Source organism: Chenopodium album, chromosome 8 (genome assembly GCF_948465745.1).
Source record: "Chenopodium album chromosome 8, dcCheAlbu1.1, whole genome shotgun sequence".
NCBI classification, from domain to species: Eukaryota; Viridiplantae; Streptophyta; class Magnoliopsida; order Caryophyllales; family Amaranthaceae; genus Chenopodium; species Chenopodium album.
This window is the reverse complement of record NC_137841.1, coordinates 63,618,598-63,637,549: the sequence shown is the minus strand read 5'-3', so window position 1 is coordinate 63,637,549 and position 18,952 is coordinate 63,618,598. Positions and strand designations below refer to the sequence as shown.

Here is an 18,952-nt window from a genome sequence, read left to right as displayed (position 1 = left end):
TGAGCAAATTTCTGGTTTCTCAAGGGTATGTTCAATCCAAACAAGATTACTCAATGTTTATCAGAAGTGTGGGTATTCTTTTACTGTTGTTATTGCTTATGTTGATGATTTACTGGTTTCTGGTAATGATTCTGGTGAGATATGCTCTTTTAAGGCTAAATTGCATTCTGCTTTTACAATCAAAGATTTGGGGGCTTTGACATACTTTCTTGGTATTGAGGTTACTAGAACAGCTTCTGGCATTTTATTGAACCAAAGAAAATATATCCTTGATATGTTAACTGATATGCAGTTATTAGATTGTTCTCCTGCTTCTTTTCCTTTTCCTAAGGGTGTCAAGCTCAGCAATTTTGAAGGGGTTGTTCTGCCAGATCTTGAGATTTACAAAAGAATTGTTGGTAAACTTTTGTATTTGAATCTTACTAGGCCAGACATATCTTTTGATGTCCAGCAATTGAGCCAGTTTTTGAGTGAACCTAGAGATGTTCATTTGACTGTGGAAAAACATGTCCTCAAATACTTGAAAGGGACTTTGAATGTTGGTCTCTTTTATTCTGTAAATGCTGATTTGAAGCTCACAGCATATAGTGATGCTGATTGGGGTAATTGTATGGATTCAGGGAGATCTTTAACAGGCTATACTATTTTTCTTGGGAATTCCTTGATTTCTTGGAAAACCAAGAAACAAAAAGTTGTTTCAAAAAGCTCAACTGAAGCTGAATATCGTGCTATGAGCAAAACTGCTGATGAAATACAATGGTTGGAGAGGTTGCTTGATGAGCTTGGAGTTTGTGTTCCTACTCCTATTTCTCTCTTTTGTGACAACATGGCTGCTCAACATATTGCTGAGAACCCATGTTTTCATGAAAGAACCAATCATTTGAGGTCTAAACATCAAAAACTTGATGTTCATTACATAAGAGAAAAGGTTCAAGAAGGTCTTATTTGCTGTGTTCATGTGCGTTCTGCTTTTCAACTTGCAGATATTATGACCAAAGCTTTGGGAGCTGATCAACATCGTTTTCTTTCTCTCAAGATTGGTCTGGTTTGTCAACCAGTTCAATCTTGAGGGGGGGGGGGGTGGTTGAGGCATGCTTTAAGCATGCTGCCTTAGTTTTATTATTATTATTTTTATTTAGTCTTTTCCAGCTTAGCATAGTTAGTTACAGTTTGTAACATAATGTTGTATATATAGCCCGTACATCCCCTTCTTCCTCTTTAACTTAATGAAAAATCATTCTTACAATTTTTCCTCCGATTTTCCTCTGAAATTTTCTCTGAATTCTCTAGATTCTTCTGGAAAACTTGAACAAGAAATTCAAGTTTTCACAGTATGTTTAGATTTGTTAAATAAATTATGTCTATAAGCCAAAATTAGTTTAGCTAGAGTACGTCATACATTACAAAGTTATGATTTGATACCTTATACGTTAATTGCTAAGTAGCTTATTTTGATTGATTGTTCAATTTCTTCCATATTTGTGAAGTCACGCTCAATTAGAGTAGTACGTACGTTACAAGGTTTAGATTCTATACCTTTTATTCTATACCTTTTAGGTTTATTGTTGATTAAGGGCCTTTTCGTTCACCTTAATTCCACTTATTTCAAGTCTAATAAGTTCAGTTCATGAAAGATAAAAAGTTCTGATACGGGTTACCCAAGTTCAAATTACAATTAAAACAAGTTTTGATAAGTTCAGTTAAATTCAAATAAATTCAGATATGTTTAATTAAGTTCAGATAAGTGAAAATCAGTTGAATAAAACACACCCTAACTTATAACGATTGATAGTTTAATTTCTTCCTAGTTGATTTTGAAAGATTGTAGTTGTACATACTTATGTATTATACAAGTTAATAAAAAGGTTTTCTAGGTCTTGGCCATGCATGCTTAACTTAACCTAATTCATTGACTTAACCTGGATACTTCTAAGCAAATAATAGACCCAACCTAATAAGATCGTTTATCGTAAATAACCCAAGTAAATAAAGCGACCTCGTTGCCGACGTGTGGTAACATGATTCATGACTATCCTTTAGTCGTTAAAGAAAACAACTATCCACACAATACAGTCACCTGTACGTTTGGATTTTGTAAGTAAAGTTGTGTGTAAATGCGTGCCAAGCTTGATTAGAGTCGTTTGTTACAAGGTTTAAGATTTAAGTCTATTGCTAATTAGCTAATTATGATTGATAGTTCAACATCTTCCAAATTTGAATTTGAAGATTCCAATATTAAATTAAAAACTAATATCGATTAATTCAGGGTTCAAGTTTTGTTAGTTTTTTAAGTCTTAACCATACTCAACCTAACCTAATCCAGACCATTTACCTAACTTAAAATAACATACGATTCCCTATAAAAAAAACCCAAGTGAAAAGACATGGCTACCCATGCCACGTGAGGCAATATCATTACTATTCATTAGTCAAACAACCATTTACTCTATATGTTTGGATTTGGTAAATAAATTTAATATGAAACTAAAGTCAGACTTGATTATAGTCGTCGTCCATTACAAGCAAGGTTATTAGGGGTTTGATACCTTTTTAAGTCTATTGTCAATTAACATTCTATGATTGATAGTTTAATTCCTTCCCTATCTGACTTCAAAATATTCTGATATTGAATACTTATATCGGTAATTCAAATGAAGTTAAATTTCTAGAGTTTGGCCTTGGGCAACCCAACTTAATATATTAACCTAAACCAGGATACTCCTAGATAAAAACTGACTGACTCATTTATTGATTCCCTATCGTAAATACCATAAGCCATTTAACCTAGATACCCATACGTGACACCATCGTCACTACTTATCACTCAAATAAAAACAGCAAAATTCCAGCAAAAACCCTTCCTCTAACTCAGTTTATTATGTTTAAGTCAATTTTCTAAGTTTGAATCAAACTTGACCCAACCAGATCTATTCCATAACCTAATCGATGACACTTAAAAACAATAACTTAACCCGACCTTTAATAATCCCGGCTATTGTAAATAACCTAAGTAAATCGACCCAGATACCCACAACTCCACAAGTGGCACCACCATCACTCAAACGGTCAAACCAAACAGCAAAATTCCAGAAAACTCCCTCAACCCTGACCTTCCATACTTATCAAAAACCGTATTTTCCCAGTCCTAAGGTCCAAAACAATGCAATAAACCGACCTACTTTCTCTCTCCTCAACCTGTCACATCCCACCCATCACAGACCAATTAAATCCAACCCTAGAAAAGTCAATCAATACCCCAACTTCCTCAATACATCACCGCCTTGTAACCCTACCAAAAAATTCTAACTCCTTTTGCGTTTGCTCCAAGTAATAATAAATAAACGGCGTTTACTGCAACGTTAAGTCTTCAACAATACGCCGACCTACGCCGTTAAAGTCCTATTAAATTCCTTTTTATCTTTCTACTTTCTCTCTCCTCTCTCTTGCGCTACTTTCTCTCTCCTCTTTTTGCAGTTTAGGGTGGATAATTCTTAGCGCCGGAACTTTCATCATCAAATTTCATCGATTTTTGGTATGATTCTTCTGCTCTATGATCGTTATAATTCGCGTTTTTTGTTTGATTTGATTGTTTTTTTTTTTTTTGTGAATTAGGTTTTATGATTAGGTTTTTTGAATTTTGTGATTTTTGTTTTGATTGTGTTTGTGGTTGTTTTGGTCGTTTTTTTTGAGGTGTTGAGTAGTAGATCTAGTAATTTAATTGGTTATTTTTTATGTTAAATTGTGTTTTTTGGGGTTTATTTGTTTTTTTGGTATGATTTAGGTTTAAGGGTTGACGTTTGAGTTTTGTGAATTTTTGATTGTTGTTTTGAAAAATTATATACGTTGTTTGGTTGATTATTGAATTAACCTATATGGAGTATTTGAATTGATGTTTTGATTGAAATGATGACAGACTTATGTTTCTGTTAGGTAAAACATTTAAAATATTTGGGGGGTAGATTTTGAGTTTGGAAAATTGAATAATTTCGTATGGAAATATTTTAGACTTAAGATCCTTTGCTATCTTTAGTTTTCGGCTGTCGAGGTTGATAATTGGATTTGTATATTAGAGGAATTATATCAGGGTTGATGTTTAAGTGCTAAATTTAAGTACGAGAATATGAGTTTCTAGTTCATGTATCTTCACTATATCTTAATTGAACTTCTAGGAATTTGAATACAGTCAATTGAATGAATAAATGATATTAGTAAAAGCTACATTGTTTTATATTAGAGTTATTATTAGCTTACTCAGTGGCCAGGAAAGGGTAACATATCTTTGAGATAACTTGGTAATAGCAGTTGCTCCATTAGAGTCTTTGAGGGTTCAAAATTATGCTTTATTCTTGGCGGCTGGGTGGATTGGCAATCTTACAAGGCTTATAACAACCCCACTAGTTTTGGGTCAAACTATGTAATGGCTGTTTGAAATAAAACTAGTATTTGCCTCATGGAATGCTCGTGTTGATTTTTTTTTTTTTTTTTTTTTTAGTTTTTATAACTATACATTATACTACATTATTTTTATATTTTGCTAAAATGCTATTTAAATTTTAGACATTTATCTAAAATTGTAAATAACTTAAATTAAGTCAAAAAATTTACATAGCATTTTCATATAATTAAAAAAATCATAGTAAGTTTTACCTACATTGTATAAACAGTAATTATCAATTGGTTTAAAGAAGATGAAGATATAAAGCAATCAATGAACTTAAAAAGTTATCATGCAACCTTTAAAAAAGATCAATGCAAAAAAAAAAAAAAAAAAGAGAAAGGAATATGATTTAAGAACAAAAAAAAAATAAAATTAATGGTTGTCAATGTAAATTGAAAACTTTGAAACATCATAGAGGACAAATTTTTGAGTTAGTTGAAATTGAGAATTGAGTCGTGAAACAAAATAAATAGAATTTAGAAGATGTGATTATGTAGATTTTTTTTAAAAAAAATACATGGACATGCATTGTGGTTATAAAAAATATATTAAAAAATAGAGATTAAAAGAGTTTGGAAGGGACACATGGCTTCATGGTAGGATAAGCACTCAATTTAAAATATTAGTATAGATAGATATAGATATATAATTTAATTCGGATGAAGGTTGAAAGAATTTGTACTTGGGCATAATTAAATAACCCTGATTAGAATTTTGTACTAACCGAATTGTATTTAGTAGGATTCAAGCAAAAAATACTAGTGCCAACAAAGTGGAACATATTGAATATATTTCGTCAGAGTCGAGGAGGATGGTCAATTAAAGCCTTTTATCACTTGAGATTTTTTGAGTGAAGTATTTGTAACTACTTTTGTAGTTGAGCGTCCCCATTGAAGTATTTGGTAGGGAGAGAAATTGGAGGAATTGGGGAAATTTAGTAATCGCGTAGTAATTGAAAATAGTTTTCCTTTGTTGTTTTCTCAAAGACCTTTAATTGGATAAGTATAGCGATTTTTTATATAAAAATATTCTTTTTTACAATGACTATGTATTTGTCTGAATTGTTTGCCGCTACTATATTAGATTTTAAATATATAGGCAAAGGTGGTGGCTTTGTTTCTTGTAAAGTAACATATATGAAACATTTTGCTCCTTATGATTATAAAATTTATTGTCTGCTGTGCCATCCTGTCCAATTTATGTCCTTTTGGTGAGTGATTTGCGGACTTTTTAAACAGTAATTTTTTTATTGTCTCAGTTGAACCATTGATTAGATAGATTAATTATGTTTCTTTCCTGGTTTTAATAAATATTTGCTGTTATTGTGTCTGCAAGTTGTATGCTTAACTGTCTCGGATTATCCAAAGTGTTTAAGCCTTCAGGGATGATATTATTTTTATTATTATTATGATTGTGATTGTGATTGTGATTATGTTGTTGTTGTTGTTGTTGTTGGTGGAGGTGGTGGTGGTGGTGGTGGTGGTGGTTGTGTGTATTTTATAAAGTATTTTATTTATTTTTATCTTTATGTGAAAATAATTTATTTGTTTGATATGTTTTGTATTTGACATCAATGACATGTAAGGTTCATATGACTTTAACTGTTGTGCAATGACATGTGCTCCTCTTCTACCACCCCTGTTTTCTTGTTTTCTAATATGGTTTGAAGCTGACAGGTTATGTTAAGTAGATAATCCACAAGTACATCTGTCAAGTGGCTGGGATATTCCAATGGGACGACAGTAAGATTTGCTGGTGACTGGTAGCAATTGTGAAATTTACCTGTCTATATTGTATGAAAGTTAGCGTCATCTCTGTGTAATATAGGTATTGTTGATTTTTAATCCTCTCGCAATTATTATGTTATCTTGACTTTACTAAATTGGTGTTTTCAATAATGCTAGAGTTTGGTTGTGGAAAAATAAGTTTGGAGATCAATTTTCTTGTATGAAGAGAGTGTTAGTCTTGTAGTTCTTGTGTGTTATTTGATAAATTGTTTTATAAGCTCCTTTGGTTTGACCCTTTGACTTAGTAGAATTTCAAGGTTATCGGATTTGTGCAATAAATTTCATGGATTAATTTATAAGTCAATAGATTTGGGTTTTATATGCCACTTTACCCTAATATTTATTTTCATCAACTGTCGAATCTTTCATTTTTATTGTTTGAATTCAACTCTTGTATGATATATTTCTGATAAATTGTTCAGAAAAGCAACTTCTATTACTGAATATACTTCTTTTTTTTACTCATAACATTGGGGATTTTACGCTTGCAATGCACATTTTGCAACTGAAATATCTTAAGTTGTATTTTAGAAAAAAATATAAAAACTTGCTATTATGAAAGTATATTTTATGACAAATCTAACAAGATCCCACATGGCTATGTTTTTTTAAACGTATAAAATAAATAAATAAATTAAAGGAGAAAAAAGTATTTTTTTATGAAACACATTAATCTCCTGTGGAATATTTGAAAGACAGGAGTAGAAAATGTTATTTATCCAGCTTATTGGGTGTTGAGTAACTTTGATGTTTTACTGTATACTGGCTGTGTGGTCTAGTTTTGTGTTTGAACTGAATAATATTGGAAGGTGTTGATGCTGGTTTATTTGTGCATTACTTTTGCATCATGTCTTTTCTTCTCTAATCTGTTCATTGTTTTTAGGTACTATATCTTTATTTAAAGGTTTTTTCATAATAAATGGAATCCAGTTCAGTTGCTCTCAGGTATGTGCCAATTGGTCATTATTACTATTGGAAATTTTGCTTTCCTTACCACTCTTTTTGTATGTGGCTTGTGACCCTATTATTTTCCGTAACTTATACTGACTTTTTCTTTTATGCAATTGCTCTACATATTAATTTTTTGTGCTAAACATAATGTGTGAAAGCCTGCTTCTCACAGGGTTGATCACTTGTATATTATGGCACCTGTGCTGCGTTCTTGATCTGTACATACGAGTCAAAACTGTTGATTTAGGTTTGTTTACAGGGATTGATCCACTATATACCAATGGAAGGACAATACGCAAAGGTATTGGATAGTAGTCGTAGAGTTGTTGTTGACTTGAAGAGGAAGAGATCTGCTAAGTTTGCTACGTATTTGGCTCGTAATGCCATTCCCCTCTCTACTTTGAAGTCATCTAAGCTTGGCAAGCGAAAGAAACCTGATGTCTGCAAGGCCAAGTGCAGGAGCTGTAAACTTGGTTCTCGTAGATCCTTGCTTCGTTATTACGCAAATTTTATGAAAAGTGGGCTGCCCAAACGTTTGATGTTTTTCCAGAATGGAGAATGGGTTGATCATGATTCCGAAGTTGTTGGCTTGGTTAAAAAAGATTTTGAGTTTAAAAAGGGTGCTGTTGAATTGAAATTCAAGAGTTACCATCTTCTGCTTGATTTCGTGCATATGGTGCAACTCAATTTGAAAACTTCTTTGGAACAGTCCATTGCATGGATTGATGAAAATGGATGCTGTTTCTTTCCGGAAGTTAATGTTGATGTCAATGATCAGCATGGGCTTTTCCAACCAGAGATCCACAGAGATGGGATACAGGACACCCAAGAGATTAAGCTGCAGATTGAAATTGAAGTAAATGGGGTTGGTGATTCACAATATATTGAACATTGCGGTGAATCAAGTCCTGTTGTCAAACGATTAAAAGTTGGTCAGAATGCTGAAATTGAGGATAGCTGCGATAAGGTGTCTGATGTGAGGATGAATGAAGATGTTGGAGAAAATCAACATGTTGAGAATAATTTGGATGCTGACGTTGATAAAGTGAAGTCTGATTTGAATTCTGATGCTGTGAAAGAAATGTTTCTAAAGGGCATGGATTCTGCTGGTAGTCCAAATGTTGTAGGAATATGTCCCAACTCAGCTGCTATGTGCCAAGGTCGGTTGGAGCTTTTCTTGAAGCAGGTTGAGATAACGAAAAAGTACCGTGGTAATCCTAATGTTTGCTATGCATGGCTTGCATCTACTAAAGAAGCATCGTCTGGAATTATGACTTACGGACTTGGGCATTATGGATTTCAACAAACCAAGTCCATATATGGCATTGGTGTTCATCTCACAGCTGAAAACTGTGCTGATGCCAGGTTATAATTTATGTCTTCAGTTTTTATAATTTATTGTATTAAATTATATTAGGTGTGCATTCTTGCTTGCATCTAGGCATGTGCACACGTGTGCGCGTGCACTCAAACACACACACACCTCAGTAATTTATATGCTTTTGCTCATACTTGCACCTGTTCACATATTGTTTTTTAAATGCTTTATCATATACATGTCCCATTACTAGAAAGTTGTGATAGACCATTGGGCCTTGTTATGCATGTTCAACCAGACATGTTTAATGATTGCTAAAGAGAAGTGTTTTTAATGCCAAATGAAGAATGTGAATAATAGGTTTGCTTAGAATGTTATCTTATTTGAATGTCAATACTCATGGTTCGCTGCCATCTTATGTACAATGAAATTTTCCTTAACTTAAATAATCCAGTGTGCATACATGTGTGTGTTTCTGCTGTGTTGTTTGTTTACAATCAGTTTATTTTGAGGGTATGATCTTTGAGGCACAGGATGATTGTTAGTGCTACTCATGTTGCATAAACTTCTGCTTTAGGAGTAAATTATTTCATGCGAATATGGCAGTTATATGCAGAATAGTCATCTAGGCTAATCTATTGGAGAAAATAGATTATATGTTCTACCTTCTAGAGCTAGAAAGTGACATCTAAAGGGTCTTGTTTGCCAATTTTGTTCTAGCTCGAGTACCATACAAATCTCATCTGCTATGAATTTGGAATGAGAATGAGAATAGCAAATTATCTCAATGATCTTGGTTATACTGTGTATTAAGTAGACCTGTGCAAGGTTCTTTAAGTGAGCATCGATCTTCTTTTCGCACTTTTAGGGCTTTCATTGTCATCTTCTGGAAGTAAAGTTATAAGGCTGATCATGTCTATCACGAACTTCAAAGCTTCTGCTTTTACAAGCAATTTGTAGTTGTCTTTGTAGAGTAAGGATCATCTTGACATTCTTGACTGCAAGATATTATCAGGTTTGCCCAAATTCAAATCTTTCTGACTCTGGTTCTTTGGTTTTTAAGGGATCTGATGTTTTTGCAGACAATGCCTTTTTGACCATATTTGGATCCTTGTATGCATGTTATTTGTCATATGACTAAGGCTAATCCTGGGCTTCTGCACTTTTTCACCTTTTAGCACATTTTATTGTAGATTTTCGGTTGCCAAATTGGATGCCTTCAACTTTGGCAGACCCCATTGTTTTTCCATCTGTATGTATATATGGTGACTGCATCTTTAATTTTGATGCCGATATGTGTTGTGTATTTTTACATCAGGTGGTTTGCAGTCAGTCTATACAAGCATGAATTATGGTCTTGTGTTTTTTAACTAGTATAGTAATCCGTAGAATTTATCCCTTGCGTGCACAGGTTGATGTTTTTTAAATCAGGTTATATAAGTTCACATTTTTTAACTTTGCTATGATGATTTTTAAATTAAGATTTTTTTCGTAAATTGAATTTAAATGTAGATATTAGTTTTTCTTCTTTGAAAAAGTGTGATGCAAAACTTGCATGATAATATTAACGATTTGTGACTTTAAAAGGGATTAGTGAATTTGAGCAATAAATTTAAGTCTTAGAATGTAAAAAGAAAAATTAATGTAATAAATTTCAAATTTGACGTGTGAAATTAATGTGATAGAGAATTGTGAAACAATAGAATAGGACAGGTTTGTTTGAGTTTGTTTACAATTGAAAATAAACATGCTTGATAAGTTGACAATAATGCAAATCAACTGTGCCAAGATTATTCTCACATGTGCCCCAGCATGTTTAAGTATATGCATGCTTATCAACAAAGTATTTTGTGCTTCTGCTAAAATTGTTGCATGTTTTTCTGATCTCTGCCCAACCCTTGTGATTATTTGGATTGCTGCCAGCCATATATTTTGCAACCAAATGCCAGTGGTTTTTAAAGATAGTGTCTTGTTTACAGTGCAAATTATTGTGATATTGACGAAAATGGAGTGCAACATATGGTTCTTTGTCGTGTCATCTTGGGAAATATGGAGGTAGTTCATCCCGGATCCAAGCAATTCCACCCTAGTAGCGAGAGCTTTGACAGTGGAGTTGATGATCCTGAAAATCCACGACATTATATTGTGTGGAGCATGAATATCAATACTCATATATACCCTGAGTATGTTGTTAGTTTCAAGGTCCCTGCTAATAATAAAGGTGATATTTTATGCCTATGCCTATACACTCAAAGATTTTGTATTTTCCATCTCTCTCTCTCTCTCTCTATCTCTCTCTGTGTGTCTCTATGAAGTTAGGGTACAAGTCAAATTGCCAAGTAATTTGTACTCCGATTTTCTCCTCGGGCAAGAGTTTCATGTTTGATTTTGTCCATGCTTCAAGCGCTATTTAATATACTCGAGGAAAATTTTTGTTGGAATGACATGATCAATTCATACACATGCCTTTGCACTTTATTTTATTTGTGCACTTGGATTTCTTTATTTTTGCTTGAGAACTAGAAAATGAATATTGCAGGTCAACTATTGAAGAATGATGGCAACCTTGATAGTGTAAGTGTCAAGATCGGTCATCAAAGCTTTATGAAGCAGTGCAAAATGGAGATTGTAGCTGACATTGTAAGTTTGCCGATCTTCTGTGACCTGTACAGTAATCACCAGTCATTTTTTCTGATTAGATATGTTTTATTCGCATATTATGTGTGCTTTAAAATATCTTATGTGTATTTTAGTGTGATGCTGTAGCTGACATGATAAGTTTGCTGATCTTCTGTGACCTGTACAGTGTAATTGCTACAGTCATTTTCTGATTAGACATTTTTTAGCTACATATAATATGTGCTTTAAAATATCTTATGCAGACTTTTGGTTATGCAAGAAAAATATAGTTGGTTGTAGAGAAATTTCATAAAGTGGAATGGATTACATACATATTTGCTCGCATTGCATTTGTTTTTTGTTTGTGCATGAGTTAAGTTGATTATTTAAAGTGATTATAACAAAACTCTATCTAGCATTGTGATTTTGCAAAGATGGGTGATCTAGAGGTTTCATTCGTTGCTGAGAAAGAGGAGTGCTGTTCAGGTCCTGTGATTGTGAAATTGGTATACAGATCTGCAAAATAGTAGATTGGTAAATTGGTATACCGTTAAACTTCTGCCTGCTGCATTTATGATGCCAATCAATCTACTAATTCACTAATCTGCTTACCAATTTCACAATCACAAAAGCCATACAAAAAAGAAAGAATAGTCTGTCTAAGCTTCTGATATACCACAACAATCATGGATAAAGCACAATTCAACTAATCACTTATGGAAGACAACCCTTCAGTTACCCAAAAAAAAAAAAAAAAAAAAATCAAAAGCTTGCTAATGAAATAATGAATTTTGAGTTCTGACATCCCAAAAAAAAAGAAAAACAAAGCTTAATAATGAATTCTGACATCCACAATCTTCCTTTACTAAACTTCAGCCTATTTCCCACAAGCCTTGAAACTGATTCCAAATTTTCATAATTATTATATCATTAAATGTCTACTTGCTTCATCTGATCCCACCAATCTACCATTTCACTAATCTGTCTATCAATATCACAATCACACAAGGCATAGACAAAACATTCTAATCTTCTGATTCACCATAACAATCTTGGATAGATCTCAATTCAACTTAGCACTTGTGGGAAGAAAACCCATCAGTTAATCCAGAAAAATAGAAAGCTGAGTGAATTCTGACATCCACAATCATCCATTGCTGACCTTTGACCCGATTCCCACAAGTGACCTTTAAATTGATTCCTAATTTCGCATATATTGAGATGTCGTGAGATTAAAATTAATGTGAACTATCTTAATATAAAATTGTGAGAGCCATTTTCATTACAGAATTTAAGAAATTTAGCGCTTAACAAATGCATACAAAAAGGTCTCGAGTTGAATTGTGCTAATTTTTAAAATTAGCAATTATTTGCTTAAGTACACTTTAATTTAACAAACCTCAATATATGGCTAATACATATGATATAGGCTAATATAATTATTATAAGCTTCAATGAAATGCAAAAATAATATGGCACAATTTAGGGCTTGTTTGGCATTGTTTTTTGTTTTCAATTTTTTGTTTTTTTGAAAACTAAAAACTAAAAACAGGAAACAAGAAAAAGGTGTTTCCACTTTTTGGTTGTCAGTTTTCAAAATTATCATAATTTTAATAAATTTGACTAATTTTTTATTCATTACATGATATATATCATATGATTTTAAAAAACAAAAAACCAAAAAACAGAAAACCACAGTGATGCCAAACGAACCCTTATAAAATTATGTTGGGATAAATAGAATCAGTTTTAAAACTGTTTTAACAGTAAAGACCAGACTCTTCTACACAAACATCCTCCTGATTACCGAACCAATTCACATTGACATGCCAAAAAGAATTATTCAATTCCATTGCCTAAACTGAAAAGCTTTTGCCAGTAAGCAGACTGGATTCCTGGACGAACATCCTTTTGATTTCTTAAACTAAATATGCAATAGCAACATGACAGAAAACAAAGAACCCTGCAATTCCATTGCCTGACAAAAATCAAACTGCAAGCATTTGGATTTAAGATAAAAATTAATAATAATAACAGGGGGTGGCCTGGTTGGGGAGCACTTGTGGAAAAACAACCCTTCGGTCTACAGAGATAATCCAGAAAAGTAGAAAGCTGGCTACTGAGTCCTGACAACCTTAATCATCCCTTGCTGAACTACTTGGAATCCCTTGACTGGAATTTGAGAACCAGACATGGAACTGTCATGCTCGGTTATATGTGTAATTTTAAAATAATTGTTAAATTAAAATACGAATTCTAATACATTTTATCCCGGAAACATTTTTTTTTTTATTTATTTATTTCTATTTGCATCACTTTTTTTATGGGTGTTTTTTTTAAATGCATCACTTCTATATTTGGTAATATTTTATCATTTCCCTCTCACTTTAAACCCCACTAAAATTATTTTATCATTGCCGTAAAAAAAAAATAAATTTATTTTATCGTTTCTCTCTCTTCCATGGTCCCCACTTAAATAATAAAAATATCTATTCTCTCTCGCTTATTTCTCTTTCATGGTCCCTATCTTACTTTTACTATAATAATTTATTCATCCTCTCACAATAATATATTATTCTCTTAAAAATTCGTGCATTCTCAAGTGATGCAAATAATTAAAAAAAAAAAAACAAAGGGAGTACTATTTTTTTATTTGCTCTTGTTTTTTGTCCACACAACTATATTTCAAATTAAGTCTCTTTGTGGCCCTAACTCCTTTATTTATTTTTTTCAATTTCACATCCTAATATATATATATATATATATATATATATATATATATATATATATATATACTTACCTTATATCTCTCTTGAAATTCTATGTAGTAGTTAGTGTGCCAAAAAAAAAGGGAGTATTTTTGTAATCTGTTTGACCAAATTTAAAAGCCTGTAAAAAAGCCATTTTCCAAACAATTTCAAATTTCTGGTCTCGAAAGCTGACACCAACTGTGACATCTCATACGTTTAATGGTTGTAGAACAATTTAGAAGACTTCTTTTGGTTGAAGTTTTTGCACATTGTATTAATATTGAGCTTATTGATTATGGTTTGTGTAGATTGAGTTGCACAATTGTAATCAACGATGTGTGTTCCTTAAATAACTCTATTACCATACATTTTCAGGCAAATGATCATGTGTCGAATTTGACAAGTGATGGAAGTAAAGAAAAAAGTGGAAGTGTGAGTTCATTTCCTAAATCCCCTTGGATGCCGTTTCCGATGTTATTTGAAGCAATTTCAAAGCAAGTTCCGCGAAATAAAATGAAGTTGTTGCTTGCTTATTATGAGCTATTCAGGGTATGGATTGTCTTGGTCACCCTTTTCAATCTCTATGCTTGTGTTTTGTTGGTTTTTTCCTCAATCGTTTGTGTTGTATCAGAACAAGATAATTTCTCGAGAGGATTTTGTAAAGGAGTTGAGACTAATTGTTGGAGATACGTTGTTGAGGTCTACGATTAGTGAACTCAGCTTCAAGGTAATTATTGGTTTTTTTTCTCTCCTTTTCTTTTATCTTCATGTACTTTTCTTTTTGCATGTCTTTAGCGAAAGTCTTAGGCATCAGCGGCTGCTGTTATCAGGATATGTTTGTTTTATAAATAAATATGTAGATATGGCTGTTCTGTCTGTTATCATTATTTGTTATTATTCTTGATTTCTCTTGAGGTGATATTATCATTGTGTATCAGTTAGTGTCCAAGTATGGGAAACACTTATGCACCTGTATGCATGTGCATCTGAAACTTAATGTCCAATTTTAAGTTCAACTCTTGGCCCCAGTGTATAAATTGTATACGTGCCCTTTTGATTACCCATGTTGGGAATTCTCGTCCTATATTGTGATCCTATTTTAATATCAAATTTCTTAAACAATTCTTTGTTTACATCATTCATGAAATATGTTCTTGTTGTGAGTCTTTTGATAAAAAATAATAATTTTTTTTTTGAACTCCACATGATGAACCCTCTGAACTTTATTGATCATGATGGAAAATTCTTCTTATTATTTGCCCTCAGTTGTCTACTGAATTATATTGCCTCTGAAGTATTCCCATCATTTTCTTGAATTTATGTTTATTATTTATTATTAAGATGTTGACATTCTCATCATTTTCTTGAACTTATGTTTATTATTTTTTTAGTGAAATGTTGACATTGTAAATTTGTAATACTGACTGACCTATTTGGATTAAGTGATGATGATGTATTGATTGTGGAAATATATTGGAGTGATTTTAAATCAAACTCCATGGCAATGATTAAACTCTTTGCAACTATTGTACGTGATGAATTTAGATATAAATCAATTCAATAAACAAGACTTCTTTTTGTTGTATTAGGCCTTCTTGATGTGTCTGATCATTTGTGGCCACACTGCTGCAGACCCAATATCCTATCATTTTCATAACCTTATTCCAGAATCTGATCATGTACTGATCTGGCTCACCTAAACTCCCTCCCTTTAGCGGATTTTTAGTATCTGGCTTTTTTTTTGTTGACTTATTCTGTTGATAAGCTGCACTTGTTATGCCCCCTTGTTTCCCGGCCTTCTCCTCTATCCATTATCTTTCCTTTATTCGTTTTCGAATGTCTTTTCTTGTTGTACTCAGAAGTCTCAAATCTTTAGCTTTCATATTATTCCGAAGTGCTTAATTCTTGGTGAGTAGTACCATTTGTTTCACCAAGGGAAAGGGAATGGGAGCTAAAGGAGTAGAATCTCATAAGTTTTTTTCATCAATATGTTTTACCTTCATTTATATCTCTTTTAATTTCTAGTATGTCCTTCCTTAATTTAACTACCAAATTCAATTTCTACCATAACAAAGGTTATTCCTATCTCAGTATTGCTTTTAGATTTGAAATTCCCGGTTGTTCTATAGGCTGGGTTACAAATTTGTGCTTTGGAACCTTGAATGGTCAAATTCAACCACTATAGGTTGGATTACAAAATTCCTGGCTGTTCTATAGGTTGATGTTTGTGTTGGTTTCTGTAAAGTTACTGTGTCCAGGTATCTACTCTTTTTATCTGGTGGTATATGACATGGTGATGATGCATAGGGGTAGTATCAGGTAATGGTGGAAGAATTAGATCTATTTATGTTTGGGGATTTGGAGTGGAGCAATAAATACAGGGGATTTTGTGTAGGTGATTAGGGAAATGGAATTTTGTGTTGCAGTTTAACAGATCCTGGGGTCGTAATAATTTTTCATTCTGTTGAAAATCGTTTTTCGATTGATGAGTGTTGAGGGTATTTCGATTGATGGAGGGTTGAGGTGTAAGGTTTTTGCAGGGGCTTAATGGAGGGTAGGTTGTGCCCCCATTATACAGGGGTAAAGAAATGAAAGAATTTGTGTCTGCTTTGATTGGGATGCTATGCGGTCAGAGGATTCGGGATTTAAATTGGCTAATGGAGACTGTTCATGTCGTCAGCAGTTTGCTTCTGGTGTTTTTAGCTAGCAATGGTGTCTGGTGTGGGGTTGGTCTTTTAAGGTGAGGGTGTCAATTCCCCTCGTTGGGAATTAGTGATATCGACAAAAGCTGTCAAATGGGATTCATGTAAAACCCGAACAGTAAGAAATGGAAAGAGGATTGTTTCCTTTGCCTCCCCTGTAAACCAAATTCAAACTTCCGTTGGGCTGCTCATTTTGGATAAGCTTTAATAAACAGTCTGCATGGTGACATGATCATTCTGTTCATATTTCTGGAAAGATGGCTGTTGTGTGGTCTGATTTTGGTTGCCCAACCATTCTTTTTCAATTTTCTTTTCTGGAAAACGTTTCTCCCTCATGGGGTTCCATGTTTTTGGTGTTTACTGCAGTGTTGTACTGTGAATGGTGTTCTTCTCTACCGAGTATTTTGATAGCTGGGTGCATCTGCTGGTTCGTTGAACAGGATGAAGCCCTCAGGAATATCTTCGAAGTGATTTTGGTTTGTCTGATTTTTTGTTTTTAGTTAGCTAATTTACATGATTTTATGCAGGCGCCCCCAACCAATGACAACATGATGGCAGTGACAAAACAAGAAGTAGGAAGTTAAAAAGGTAGCTTGTTTAGTGGCCCTAGTCCAAGTTCTATAAATTTGTGGTTACTTCGGCAAGGTGGCAATGCGTCGACATGAAGTTTGTGTATATGAAATACTTGTTCTGGGTCGTCAAGTTTTCAGGTTTATTTAGCTTGCTTTGTGGATTTTTTTTTTCATCTTTATTTTTTGTAGTTAAACATATTTCATAAGTCATACTTAAACCTTGGTTTGGAGTTAACCCTATGGAATAAGTTTGTGGACCTGTATTTTGTTTGAAATAATTTGATTTACATTTCTGGAACTCTTACCTGTTTGTTGGTTTTAAAGTTTCATATCCCGCTTATTTGGTTTAGGCTTCGTTTGTTTTAAGCTGTTTGGGAAAATGATTCTCCGTTGAAAATAATTTCCAAGAGGAAACACAATTGTAAAAATATTTTTTTCTTTGTTTTTTTACAAGAAAATTTACTCTGTATATGAAAGGTTTAAGAGTATATTGCATATATGATAAGAGGCAAGATACAATTATATATACTACACAATTAGAATCACGTAGGACTAGCTAATTAGTAAAGAAATAATATCTTTGAATCAAAGATATTATGTACAATAGTGAGATAATAATTACACAAAAATAGAAGATTACAACTTATATACAAGATCAGTAATTGATATAGTCTAGCTGTTCATGGCAGATATGCAGCAAGGATAATATCAAGATATAGCTTTGATATTATCTCTAATATGCCCCCGCAAGATGGACGGTGGGTTGGAAAGTCCGATCTTGGCTAAGAAACCATCCAACCGTGGTCTTGTTAACGGTTTTGTGAGAAAGTCAGCAAGTTGATCACCGGTAGATACATGTACGACTCGGAGAGCCCCTTTTTGAACTTGCTCACGTATGAAATAATAATCAAGTGCCAGATGTTTCATTTTTGAGTGAAAAACTAGGTTGGCACTTAGATGAGTAGCACTAAGGTTATCACAATAAATAACAGGAGTGTGATGAAGACGAACATTCAATTCGGTCAAAAGATTTTGTATCCACATTAACTCTGCTGTAGTTGACGCTACTGACCTGTACTCCGCCTCGGTGGATGAGCGTGCTAATGATTTTTGCTTCTTTGAGGTCCAAGTTATTGGAGTACGACCAATAAATATAACGTGACCCATTGTAGAGGTGTAGTCATCTCTATCACCTGCCCAATCGGCATCGGAAAAGGCATGGAGTATAAGTGGAGAGTCGCGATATATATTGACACCCATGTCTAGAGTGCCACTAAGGTACCGCATAAGCCTCTTTAGAGCAGACCAATGGTCAGAGGTAGGACAATGCATGAATTGAGAGAGTTTATTAACAGCATAAGCAACATCGGGTCGAGTTAGTGTGAGATACTAGAGACTTCCTACAACAGCCCGAAAGTCACTAGGCACCTCCAATGGGACACCCAAATTGATTGAAAGAGTTTGTGTGACAACCAAAGGTGTAGTTGCCGGCTTAGTGTCAAGCATGCCCATACGTTCAAGAAGATCGATGATGTACTTGCGTTGATTGAGGAATAATCCATGAGTAGTAGGCATCCCTCTACCCCAAGAAAATAAGAGAGCGTACCCAAGTCTTTTAATGAAAATCGACTTGCGAAGTGTGTAATAAACTGATCAATATAAGCAACATCCGGCCCCGTAATAATAATGTCATCCACATACACTATGAGATAAATAGGTGTAGTAGGATGATGTAGAATAAAAAGTGATGTGTCGGAGACACAACGCTTGAAGCTTTTTCCAATCAAGAAATTTGTGAGCTCGGTGTACCATGCC

General features: G+C 33.5%; 1 protein-coding gene across 2 annotated transcripts; it reads left to right on the top strand.

Moving 5' to 3' along the window:
- Window positions 1-3,377: 3,377 nt before the first annotated feature.
- LOC145641971 (putative inactive poly [ADP-ribose] polymerase SRO1) lies at window positions 3,378-17,435 on the top strand. Of its 2 annotated transcripts, none has more exons than XM_081693008.1 (9): window positions 3,378-3,532; window positions 6,115-6,265; window positions 7,109-7,170; window positions 7,436-8,541; window positions 10,474-10,715; window positions 11,034-11,134; window positions 14,239-14,412; window positions 14,495-14,590; window positions 17,093-17,435. In XM_081693008.1, exons 4-9 carry the CDS (start codon window positions 7,457-7,459, stop codon window positions 17,147-17,149), a joined length of 1,755 nt encoding a protein of 584 aa, XP_081549134.1. In that variant the 5' UTR covers window positions 3,378-3,532; window positions 6,115-6,265; window positions 7,109-7,170; window positions 7,436-7,456; the 3' UTR covers window positions 17,150-17,435. The 2 variants fall into 2 exon arrangements, with proteins under 2 accessions (XP_081549134.1, XP_081549133.1); XM_081693007.1 differs by having other exon boundaries at window positions 7,349-8,541.
- The last annotated feature ends 1,517 nt before the right edge of the window (window positions 17,436-18,952 follow it).

Coding starts and splice junctions, on each gene's coding strand:
- LOC145641971 (XM_081693008.1), top strand. CDS start 7,457: ATGGAAGGACAATACGCAAAGGTATTGGATAGTAGTCGTAGAGTTGTT. Junction 8,542..10,473: donor GAAAACTGTGCTGATGCCAG/GTTATAATTTAT, acceptor TCTTGTTTACAG/TGCAAATTATTGTGATATTG. Junction 10,716..11,033: donor GGTCCCTGCTAATAATAAAG/GTGATATTTTAT, acceptor TGAATATTGCAG/GTCAACTATTGAAGAATGAT.